The 12670-nt window shown below is 43.0% G+C and overlaps 1 protein-coding gene across 3 annotated transcripts in view; it reads right to left on the bottom strand.

Annotated features, from left to right (window-relative positions):
- stoml2 (stomatin (EPB72)-like 2) overlaps positions 1–9526 on the bottom strand; it is a 67563-nt gene extending 58037 nt beyond the window's left edge. Inside the window, exon 1 of one of the 3 annotated variants that reach the window (XM_072571680.1) lies at positions 9401–9526. In XM_072571680.1, the coding sequence (XP_072427781.1) occupies positions 9401–9439 (39 nt within the window). In that variant the 5' untranslated portion in view covers positions 9440–9526. Of the gene's footprint in view, positions 1–8011; positions 8035–9338; positions 9362–9400 lie in introns of those variants that run through there. The other 2 variants (XM_072571681.1, XM_072571683.1) reach the window with 2 other exon arrangements.
- Between the last annotated feature and the right edge of the window lie 3144 nt (positions 9527–12670).

Below are 12670 nucleotides of genomic sequence, written 5' to 3'. Positions count from 1 at the left end.
AGATCAAAAACCCAGTGAAGGTGGGGTGTTTGATCAGAAACTGAGCTCAATGTGGTTTGGGGTTGGGAGGTGACTGGGAATGGACCTTAAAGGTCTGAAGGCTGAAGTGATAGTGGTAAGACCTAGAAACTGAATAAAAATAGAAAATGCTGTAAATTCAAGTCAGAAATCATCTGTGGAAATAAAGAAATTGTTTCACGTCATGATCCTTCACTGTTGGATTTGGGAAGTTCAGAACCACAGTTACCCATGTAGGCAGTTGACTATTCTCAAGAAATTTTCAGATAGCTTATTGAGTTTAAGGTGTAGCTGCTTAGGTATGATACATTAGTTGGTGATGCAAAAGAAGATACTCCCAGCGTCTTCCCTCATCTATTCTAGTCCATCGTCCATCTAACATGCTCCCCCTTCTTTGACTCAGAGCACTTGTTGATAATTCCTACTTTTAGGATTGGCCATCTACTGTGCAACAATTAGTTGTTAAATTTTTCTGGACAATGAACACATGACAACTACCCCCATTGTCCACCTCCACCAAAATCAATTTTCATTTTTCTTAGAAACAAAACCTTCCTGTTTTACCAAAACAACTTTGCTTAACAGGGTGGGAGGGATCTTTGAAGATACTGGCTGCCTTTCCGAGACAGCAAGAAATGTAGATGGAGTCAATGAATGGAAGGGTGGCTTGCAAGATGGACTGAGCTGCGTTCACAACTCTCTGTAGTTTCTTACGGTCATGGGAAGATCAGCTACCCTACCAAGCCATGATACATCCAGAAAGGATGCTTTCTATGGTGCATCTATAAAAGTTGGTGAAAATCCTTATGGACATGCCGAATTTCCTTAAGATTCCTGAGGAAGGAGAGGTGTTGTTGAGCCTTCTTGATCGTCATATCAACGTGGATGGTCTAGAACAGATTATTGGTGATTATCACTCCTAAGAACTTGACTCTCTTGACCATTTCCGCCTCAGCTCCACTAATGTAGATGGGAGCATGTTTTTAGATTAGATTAGATTAGATTACTTACAGTGTGGAAACAGGCCCTTCGGCCCAACAAGTCCACACCGCCCCGCTGAAGCGCAACCCACCCATACCCCTACATCTACCCCTTACCTAACACTACGGGCAATTTTAGCATGGCCAATTCACCTGACCGGTACATCTTTGGACTGTGGGAGGAAACCGGAGCACCCGGAGGAAACCCACGCAGACACGGGGAGAACGTGCAAACTCCACACAGTTAGTCGCCTGAGGCGGGAATTGAACTCGGGTCTTTGGCGCTGTGAGGCAGCAGTGCTAACCACTGTGCCACCATGCCATGTTCTCCTCCTTTCTTCCTGAAGGCGATGATCAACCCTTTAGTTTTGCTGATATTGAAGCAGAGATTGTTCTGTTTACATCATGCCACCAAGCACTCTCTCTCTTTCCTGTATTCTGTCATGTCATTGTTTGATATCCAGCCTACAATGGTGGTGTCATCAGTGTAGTTGGAGTTCAGATAAAATTTGGCCACACAGTCATGACTGTATAGGGAGTACAGTAAGGGGCTGAGTACGTATCCTTATGGGGCACTGGTGTGGTTTAAGATGAGAGGGGACAAGATTTAAAAGGGACCTGAGGGGCAACTTTTCATAGTAGGTGGGGCGTAGATGGAACGAACCGACAGAGGAGGTGGTAGAGACAGATGCAATTACCACATTTAAAAGACATTGAACGGGCACATAGACAGGAAAGTTTTACAGGAATAAGGACCAAACACAAGCAAAAGGGACTAGTTCAGTTTAGGAAACCTGGTCAGCATGGATGAGTTGGACGAAAGAGCCTGTTTCCATGCTGTATGCCCCTATGAATCTAGAAGTATGATTCTAAGGTTACAGCATTGTCCTGAGAAATGAAGCACAGAATGGCTGTCATCTATTTTGTTGAGTTGAAATAAGGATCGCTTGTGCATTTTCTCTGCAAAGAACAAGACCCTGAATTTTAAGATGTTTAGCTTTCAGTACATGCAAGTGCTCCAACACTGTGGGCTTGACTGTAATTTGCCAATGTGACAACAGACATGTAGATTTAAACTAAAGACTGGCAGATTAAATCAAACAGCATATTGCTTTGGGTGTTTAGAACATTCACCTGATGAAGAGACAGCACTCAGAAAGCTTATGATTTCAAATAAATTTGTTGGACTATAACCTATGTGACATCTGACCTTGTTCAGAATAAGGCAGTGACTGCATCCAACCATCCTGTGCTTATAAAGCTCACAACAGAAAGTGTCCAGCATGAGAAGTATTTCCACAAGTGGACAGCATTTGCTAATTTATCTTGAGTATACAAAAATATTATAATGACAATAAATTAAGAATTAACAGTCTGCCTCAACAGAACTAAAACTCTCATTTTTGTCCTCATTACCTCTGGTTTTAACTATTCTAAATCACTTCTTGTTGATCTCCCACATTCTATCATTCATAAACGTAAGGTCAGTTAGCAATGTATTAACTTGCAACAAATCCTGTTCCCCTATTGCCCTGCACTGATTGGCCATTTGTTGGCTTAAAATTCTCATGTTTGCTTTCAAATTATTTTGCCCCTCCCTGCCTCCAATTTCTTCCAGCCAACAAACCTCTGAGATACCTTTGTTCTTTTGTTTGTGTCCTCTTGTACATTCTCAGTAATAATTGCTTTACCATTGGTGGCCATGTCTTGAGTGATTGAGACAAGCTCTAGAATTTCCTCCCAATACCTCTGAGCCTCTTTACTTTTATTCCTTGCTTTAAGGTGATCCTTAAAACTTCTCTCTTTTAGTGATCTTACCTAATGTGAGGTTATGATTTAGTAAAGGGAGGTCATGCCTGACAAACCTGTTGGAATTTTTTGAAGAGGTAACAAGTAGGTTAGACCAGGGAAACCCAGTGGATGTGGTCTATCTAGACTTTCAAAAGGCCTTTGATAAGGTGCCACACGGGAGGCTGCTGAGCAAGGTGAGGGCCCATGGTGTTCGAGGTGAGCTGCTGGGATGGATTGAGGATTGGCTGTCCAACAGAAGGCAGAGAGTTGGGATAAAAGGTTCTTTTTCAGAATGGCAGCCGGTGACGAGCGGTGTCCCGCAGGGTTCGGTGCTGGGGCCACAGCTGTTCGCATTATATATTAATGATTTGGATGAGGGAACCGGGGGCATTCTAGCGAAGTTTGCCGATGATACGAAGTTAGGTGGACAGGCAGGTAGTACTGAGGAAGTGGGGAGGCTACAGAAGGATCTAGACAGGTTGGGAGAGTGGTCCAGGAAATGGCTGATGGAATTTAACGTGAGCAAGTGCGAGGTCTTGCACTTTGGCAAAAAGAATAAAAGCATGGACTACTTTCTAAATGGTGAGAAAATTAATAAAGCCAAAGCACAAAGGGATCTGGGAGTGCTAGTCGAGGATTCTCTAAAGGTAAACATGCAGATTGAGTCTGTGATTAAGAAAGCGAATGCAATGTTGTCTCTTATCTCAAGAGGGTTGGAATATAAAAGCAGAGATGTACTACTAAGACTTTATAAAGCTCTGGTTAGGCCCCATTTGGAGTACTGTGTCCAGTTTTGGTCCCCACACCTCAGGAAGGACATACTGGCACTGGAACGTGTCTAGCGGAGATTCACACGGATGATCCCTGGAATGACAGGTCTAGCATATGAGGAACGGCTGAGGATACTGGGATTGTATTCGTTGGAGTTTAGAAGATTAAGGGGAGATCTAATAGAGACGTACAAAATAATACATGGCTTGGAAAAGGTGGATGCTAGGAAATTGTTTCTGTTAGGCGAGGAGACGAGGACCCGTGGACACAGCCTTAGAATTAGAGGGGGTCATTTCAGAACGGAAATGCGGAGACATTTCTTCAGCCAGAGAGTGGTGGGCCTGTAGAATTCATTGCCACGGAGTGCAGTGGAAGCCGGGACGCTAAATGTCTTCAAGGCCGAGATTGATAGGTTCTTGTTGTCTAGAGGAATTAAGGGCTACGGGGAGAATGCTGGTAAGTGGAGCTGAAATGCGCATCAGCCATGATTGAATGGCGGAGTGGACTCGGGCCGAATGGCCTTACTTCCACTCCTATGTCTTATGGTCTTATGTGGCTTAATGTCATACTTTATGTTAGAATGCTCCTACGAAGCACCTTAGGATGTTTCATTACAAGGATCTTCGTATAAATATAAATCATTGTTGTTTATATTCAGTCATCTGCCATTTTTGAACACCAACATGTAATAGCTTTTTTGCTCTTGGTTAACCTCCTCTAATTTCTCTTTTTATGTAAATAGCATCTAATTCTTTCCAATTACTTGTTTCAACAGCTCTGTTAAGCTGAAAATTGAATATACTTGGATCTGCAGCAGCGTACCAAGCTGACATCTCTCAATTCAATGGTCACTAACAGTTAAGCAATAATTTTCATCATTTATGCACATGATTGTTTTAAAAAAAAATCAGCGAACTAACAATCTGTCAGATTCACCCAAAAAATTTCACAGCACAATCCTGTAGATCTAGGGAAATGATTATTTATAGGGACCTATGAACCTTCCAAATTTAGCCTGGTTCTGTCATAGCCACACTTATCTTAGTTTTTACCTCTGTATTCTAGGGAGATCTGGATTTGTGTCCTACTTTCCTATTTGGAAGCAATACACCTCACCTCTGAAAGTCTCTCATTATTCAGCTATCATTTTTTCTGCCAACCTTTAATTTCTTTAACCGAAATCTATTCTTTCCCCACGAAGTTGGCTTACTCCCAGTTAATTTTTCTAATTCTGGACTGTTCTTCGCCCTTTTCTAAAGCCACCAAAAATGTTCTGATGCAGTGATCACTCTCCCCTAAACTTTCTTTATTGGGTGTTTTCTATCGATCTCCCAATAACAGCATAGACATGGAAGAACAGATTGGACAGCAGATCTTGGAAAGGTTCAGATGTAACAGGCTTACTGTTATGGGTGACTTCAACTTCCCCAATATTGATTGCAACGTCCTTAGTGCAGGATGTCTGGATGGAGTCAATTTTGTCAGGTGTGTCTAGGAAGGATTCCTGACTCAATATGTACAGAGGAACCTCAGTTATCCGAAGGACATGGGTAGGGAGTATTTCGCTTGGTTAACTGAATGCCAGATAATCAAATGCCGGATAACATAGTTTAGCCAAGCATCGGGACCTTGTGATCTTCTTTGGATAATCCGAAATGCTAGGTCCTCTGTAGACAGGCTGACTAAGGGGGAGGCAATACTGGATTTTGGTGCTTGGCAATAAGCCAGGTGTCAGCTCTCTTGGTGGGAGGAAACTTCAGTGACAGTGACCACAACTGCCTTACCTTTACCATAGCTATGCAGAGGGATAGGAACAGTATTTAATTGGGGGAGGGGAAATTATACTGCTATTAGACAGGAGCTGTGGAGTATAAATTGGGAAAAACTGTTCTATGGGAAATGCACAACTGAAATGTGGAGGCTGTTTAAGGAGCACTTGTTGCAAGTGTTGGATAACTTTGTCTCACTGAGACAGGCAAGGAATGATAAGATGAAGGAGCCTTGGATAACAAGAAAACAGGAGCTCCTCATCAAGAGGAAGAAGGAAGCTTACTTAATGTTGAGGAAGCAAGGATCCTGCGCAGCTTCAGAAGATTACAGAGTAGCTAGGAAAGAACTCAAAAATGGAGAGGGAAGCCTTGAAGGGAAGGATTAGGGAAAACCCAAAGACGTTCTACATCTACGTGAGGAACAAGAGGATGATCAGAGAGAGGGTAGGGCCAATCATGGATAGTGGAGGGAACTTGTGCCTGGAGACTGAAGAGATAGGGGAGGCCCTCAATGAGTTTTTTGCTTCAGTATTCACGAGAGAGAGAGACCTTGTTCACAGTGAGAACACCATGGACCAGTTTAATAGGCTTGAACAGATTGACGCTAAGGAGGTCAATGCGCTGGAAATTCTGGGAGCATCAAGATAGATAAATCCCCAGAGCCAGACCAGATATATCCAAGGTTATTCTGGGAAGCGAGGAATGAGATTGCTGTACCTTTGGCAATAATCTTTGCATCCTCACTCTCCACAGAGTAGTACCAGCTGATTGGAGGGAGGTGAATGTTGTGCTTGCTCAAGAAAGAGAATAGGGAAATCCCTGGAAACTACAGTCCAGTCAGTCTGAAGTCTGTGGTAAGCAAGGTACTGGAAAGGATTCTGAGAGATCGGATTTATGACTATTTGGAAAAACATAGTTTAATTAATGATAGTCAGCAAGGCTTTCTGAGGGGTAGATCATGCCTTACAAGCCTTATTGAGTTCTTTGAGGATGTTTTGAGACATGTTGATGAAGGTTGAGCAGTGGATGTGGTGTATATGGATTTCAGTAAGGCATTTGATAAAGCTCCCCACTGTAGGCTCATTCAGAAAGTTAGGAGGTATGGAATACAGGGAAATTTGGTTGACTGGATACAGAGTTGGCTGGCCAAAAGAAAATAGCGAGTGGTTGTGGATGGAAAGTATTCCACCTGGAGGCCGATCACTAGTGGCCAGTGGTGTGCCGCAGGGATATGTTCTTGGGCCTCTGCTCTTGTAGTTTTTATAAATGACTTGGATGAGGTAGTGGAAAGGTGGATCAATATGCTTGCTGAAGACACAAATGTCAGTGGTGTTGTAGGTAGTGTCGAGGGCTGTTGCAGGCAACAAGACATTGACAGGACACGGAGCTGGGCTGAGATGTGGCAGGTGGAGTTCAACCTGGATAAATGCAAAATGATTCATTTTGTAAAGTCAAATTTGAATGCTGAATACAGGGTTAAAGACAGGATTCTTGGTAGTGTGGAGAAACTGCAGGATCTTGGGGTCCATGCACATAGATCCCTCAAAGTTGCCACCCAAGTTGATAGGGTTGTTAAGAAGGTGTATGGTGTTTTGGCTTTCATTAACAGAAGGACTGAGTTTAAGAGCTGCAAGGTTTTGCTGCAGCTCGACAAAACTCTGGTTAGACGACATTGGAATATTGTGTCCAGTTCTGGTCGCCTCATTGTAGGAAAGATAGAGATACTTTAGAGAGGGTGCAGAGGAGATTTATCAGGATGCTGCCAGGATTGGAGGCCTTGTCTTATGAAGAGAGGTTGAGTGAGCTCGGGCTTTTCAGGCTGGAGAGAAGAAGGAAGAGAGGTGACTCGATAGAGGTGTACAAGGTAATGAGAGGCATAAATAGATAGCCAGGGACTTGTCCCCAGGGCAGAAATGGCTGTCACGAGGGGTCATAATTTTAAGGTGATTGGAGGGAGGTGTAGGGGAGATGTCAGAGGTAGGCTCTTTACGCAGAGAGTGGTGGGTGTGTGGAATGCACAGCCAGTTGCAGTAGTAGAGTCAGAGACATTAGGGACATTTCAGCAATTGCTGGACAAGCACATGGACGGCAGCAAATTGAGGGGTGTGTCGGTTAGGGTTGATCTTCAATTAAGATAAATGCTTGGCACAACATTGTGGGTTGAAAGACATGTACTGTATGGTACTGTTCTACGTTCTCTCCACAGACTTATTCTCCTTATCGCAACTCATTCCCAAATGCAGTCCCTCCTTCGCTTTCAAACTGCAAACATAAAATGGCAGAAATGTTTTGAGAGCACACTCTAGGAACTCTCATCGCTCTATGTCCTTTAAACTTGGATATTCTAACATTTTGAAAATTTCTTCTTTTATATCCTTCCCACTAATTGTTGACAAGTAGAATATATTGAGCAAAGTAATTATACTTTTTGTTCTTTACCTCTAGCCAAATCAATTCTCTCCTTGACCTTTCTGAAATATCTGCATTCTTCAGCACTGAAATGTCCTCCTTAATTAATACAGCTACTCCCCCCTTTTTTTCTCCTTCCTATCTTTCGTGAAAATCTTATGTCCAGGAATATTTAACACCCAATCTTTCTATTCCTTGAACTAGGTCTCACTATAACCACACCATCACAATTTAATTTGGCAATCCATGCTTCAACTCACTGATTATATTTACCAGTTTGCATTCAAATACAAAGAGATCTTGGAGTGCAGGTTCATAGTTCCTTGAAGTAGAGTCGCAGGTAGATAGGATAGTGAAGGCGGTGTTTGGTATGCTTTCCCTTTTTGGTCACAGCATTGAGTATTGGACTTGAGCGGTCATGTTGTGGCTGTACAGGACATTGGTTAGGCCTCATTTCTCCTCCCCACACCTTACCCCAGTTCCAACCTTCCAGCTCAGCACCATTCTCATGACCTGTCCTACCTGCCAAACTTCCTTCCCACCTATCTGCTCCACCCTTCTCTCCGACCTATCACCTTCATCCCCACCTCCATCCACCTTCTGTACTCTTGGCTCCCATCTCCCCAGCCACCACACCCTCCCCTCCACCTCCCCCCACCCTATTTATCTCTCCACCCCAGAGGCTCTCCGCCTTCATTCCTGATGAAGGAATTTTGCCCAAAATGTCAATTTTCCTGCTCCTTCGATGCTGCCTGACCTGCTGTGCTTTTCCAGCACCACTCTAATCTATTTTGAGATGTCTGGTTGAATGGACGAGATGGACTGAAGGGTCTGTTTCCTGTATATCTTTCTGACTCTATGCAGAGTAACCCCAATTTAGATTTACTTTCCCCATTACTCTATCCTAGTGTCATCCATTAGTTTTTTTCATTGCACTCTGCTGATATCATTCCATATGCTATATTGAGACCCTCCCCAACTGAAACAACAAAATTCTTCTCAATGGCTTTGTTCAGGAGCAAACTGCTTGGCAAATACAGGTCCCATTTCCCCCAGAACCACTTTCAAAGTTCAAAGAATCTAAAGTCCTCCCTCCTACATCAATTCTTCAAGTACATTATTTGTTTGATCCTTTGCCAAAAGCACCATGTACCATCCAAAGATTACAACTTTTGAGGTTCTTTTTTCATCAACTTCTGACCAGCTCCATGAATTCTGACTTCAGGACCACGTCCTCTTTCTAACTTTTGTACAAACATCGTCCAAGACTGCGAGCACCCGGGATGATGCTCTACAGTTCTACCACAACATCCTTGACCCTAGCACCAAGGAGCTAATACCCCATCCTGAATCAGATCTGTTGCTTTACATGAATTACCGATGACTTACGGGTCGGCTCGATCGCCATTCTAGTGCTTCTCGCCACCATCCCACAAACTGACTCGAAAACCCTCTGAGCTGGCCACATTTCCTAAACGCCCACCACGACCACGAACTGATATTAATGTTCCCCTCCCCCTCCCCCACCATTAACCTCCACGGGCTTGGGGCACGAGGATAAGGCGGAACCACTGGAATCGGCGCGAGGGAGATGACAAACCGTCAGCGCGTGGCATCTCGAAACATTCGCTGCCCGTTCTCCTGCCGTGCTGCCATGGTTACCTGGAGTAAGGCCCGTGTCCGGATCAATGAACGTAACATCTCCTCTGTCACAAACAACAGACCGGAAATACAGAACCTGAGTCGCAGAGAGCGGGCAACGATCTATTTACTCCGATGGAACAATTGAGCAGATGATAAGAGTTCCGGCAGCATGCATGGTTCTTCAATATTGCAATTCTGAACCACTGTCAATATTTTAAAAGCACACTTGGTCTTGCTGCTGATATGGTTTTGCACGAAAGGAACTAGTGTTTGCCAGCGATCCAGGTCTCGAGGAATCTAGTATTAACTTTCTGTAGGACTGAGAGTTGAAACAAAAAGGGCATCAACACCGATGGATTTAGTTATTTTCTTTGACCAATTTCGTTAAATTATTTAGTAAATTATTGTCCGATTTAAAAACTATTTTGGGGTACGTCTGCGCATATCTCATTCCAGGACCATACTCTGCAGCACATGGTGGGATAAATTTTAAGAAAGTTCAGTATTTTTGCCTGCAAATGTGGTTGTTTCAAATTTTTGGGAACCACAAGACACAACATGGTGATAAAAAGATGTCTGTAAGTTAAAAATTTTTTAAAGCAGAATTAATACTGATTTAGCGCTAGAGTCTGCATGAATTGTGCAGAAATTAGATGACCTATATTTCACCAACAAACATACTGTACATCCCATTATGATATGGATGGCTAATGATGTCTGCTACATTTTCAGTTGTAATTTAAGAAGCTTACATTCATGTTTATATGCAAGCATCTAACTCGCTACATTACTCATTACATGACAATAGTTTTTGTGCGGAACTAAATCAGCCACACTGGTGTTATCTCGTATGTTCAACAAAGGTCTTGCATTTGAAATGGGGCCGGTTTAGTTCAGTTGGGTGGCTGATTGATCTGTGAAACAGTGTAACACGGGTTCAGTTATCGCACTGTTTGAAGTTAAGGTGGAAAACTCCTTCTCAATCTCTCCCCAACCTGCGGTGTGCTGGCAGATGACAAACAAGAGCAAATTTAGAATGAAACTAAAATAAACCACCAAAAAACATGCATAACCTCTAAAATGACAAAGAAGCCATGAGGACCATATGATTGCATAACGTTTCAGGATGCAATAGTTTTCAAAGAAATGTAAATAACCTTTCAGCTAGGGAGAACATGACTAATAAGATTCTAAATTATAATATCAAACTTACGTTTTAGATTTATAAGAAGGATTAACATCACTCTGCTCAGATAATCTTACCTGAAAATTTAAAGGAAAACACTTTCATTTTGAAACCAAGTAATTGCATACAGAGAAAATTAGATTTCATAGCTAGGAACAACCTCCATGAGAAGGACACACAAAGGAAAACATGTTCATTGAATGTTCACAGAAACAGAGGTTTCTGCTCTCTGGTTGTTCAGTTACAACTGATCTCAGTAAATGAGGTACGAAGGTAAACTGGCCAAAAATATAAAGGAGGATAGTAAAAGCTTTTTTAGGTATGTGAAAGGCAAAAAAAAGGTTAAGACTAAAATTGGGCCCTTGAAGACAGAAACAGGGGAATATATTACGGGGAACAAAGAAATGGCAGAATAATTGAATTGGTACTTCAGATCTGTGTTCACTGGGGAAGACACAAGCAATCTCCCTGAGGTAACAGTGGCCAAAGGACCTGAACTTAAGGGAATTTATATTTGCCAGGAATTGGTGTTGGAGAGTCTGTTAAGTCTGAAGGTTGATAAGTCCCCGGGGCCTGATGGTCTACATCCCAGCGTACTGAAGGAGGTGGTTCGAGAAATCGTGGATGCATTGGTGATTACTTTCCAGAGTTCGATAGATTCGGGATCAGTTCCTGCGGATTGGAGGGTGGCTAATGTTGTACCACTTTTTAAGAAAGGTGGGAGAGAGAAAGCAGGAAATTATAGACCAGTTCGTCTGACCTCAGTGGTGGGAAAGATGCTGGAGTCTATTACGAAGGATGAATTTACGACACATTTGGATAGTAGTAACAGGATAGGTCAGAGTCAGCATGGATTTATGAAGGGGAAATCATGCTTGACTAATCTTCTGGAATTTTTTGAGGATGTAACTCTGAAGATGGACGAGGGAGATCCAGTAGATGTAGTGTACCTGGACTTTCAGAAAGCTTTTGATAACCTCCCACATAGGAGGTTAGTGAGCAAAATTAGGGCGCATGGTTTTGGGGGCAAAGTACTAACTTGGATTGAAAGTTGGTTGGCTGACAGGAAACAAAGAGTAGTGATAAACGGCTCAATTTCGGAATGGCAGGCAGTGACCAGTGGGGTACTGAGGGGATCAGTGCTGGAACCGCAGCTTTTTACAATATATGTTAATGATATAGAAGATGGTATTAGTAATGACATTAGATGATGATACTAAGCTGGGTGGCAGGGTGAAATGTGAGGTGGATGTTAGGAGATTACAGGGTGACCTGGACAGGTTAGGTGAGTGGTCAGATGCATGACAGATGCAGTTTAATGTGGATAAATGTCTGGTTATCCACTTTGGTGGCAAGAAGAGGAAGGCAGTTTACTACCTAAATGGAATCAATTTAGGTAAAGGGGCAGTACAAAGAGATCTGGGTGTTCTTGTACACCAGTCAATGAAGGTAAGCATGCAGGTACAGCAGGTAGTGAAGACGGTTAATAGCATGCTGGCCTTCATAACAAGAGGGATTGAGTATAGAAGCAAAGAGGTTCTTCTGCAGCTGTACAAGGCCCTGGTGAGACCACACCTGGAGTATTGTGTGCAGTTCTGGTCTCCAAATTGGAGGAAAGACATTCTGGCTATTGAGGGAGTGCAGCGTAGGTTCACGAGGTCAATTCCTGGAATGGCGGGACTACCTTACGCTGAAAGACTGGAGCGACTGGGCTTGTATAATCTTGAGTTTAGAAGACTGAGAGGGGATCTGATTGAGACATATAAGATTATTAAAGGATTGGACATTCTGGAGGCAGGAAACATGTTTCCACTGATGGGTGAGTGCCGAACCAGAGGACACAGCTTAAAAATACGGGGTAGACCATTTAGGACAGAGATGAGGAGAAACTTCTTCACCCAGAGAGTGGTGGCTGTGTGGAATGCTCTGCCCCAGAGGGCAGTGGAGGCCCAGTCTCTGGATTCATTTAAGAAAGAGTTGGATAGAGCTCTCAAGGATAGTGGAATCAAGGGTTATTAAGATAAGGCAGGAACAGGATACTGATTAAGGATGATCAGCCATGATCATATTGAATGGTGGTGCAGGCTGGAAGAGCAGAATGG

Source organism: Chiloscyllium punctatum, chromosome 1 (genome assembly GCF_047496795.1).
Source record: "Chiloscyllium punctatum isolate Juve2018m chromosome 1, sChiPun1.3, whole genome shotgun sequence".
Classification (NCBI taxonomy): domain Eukaryota; kingdom Metazoa; phylum Chordata; class Chondrichthyes; order Orectolobiformes; family Hemiscylliidae; genus Chiloscyllium; species Chiloscyllium punctatum.
The sequence above is the reverse complement of the archived record's forward strand: the minus strand, read 5'-3'. Positions and strand labels throughout refer to the sequence as shown.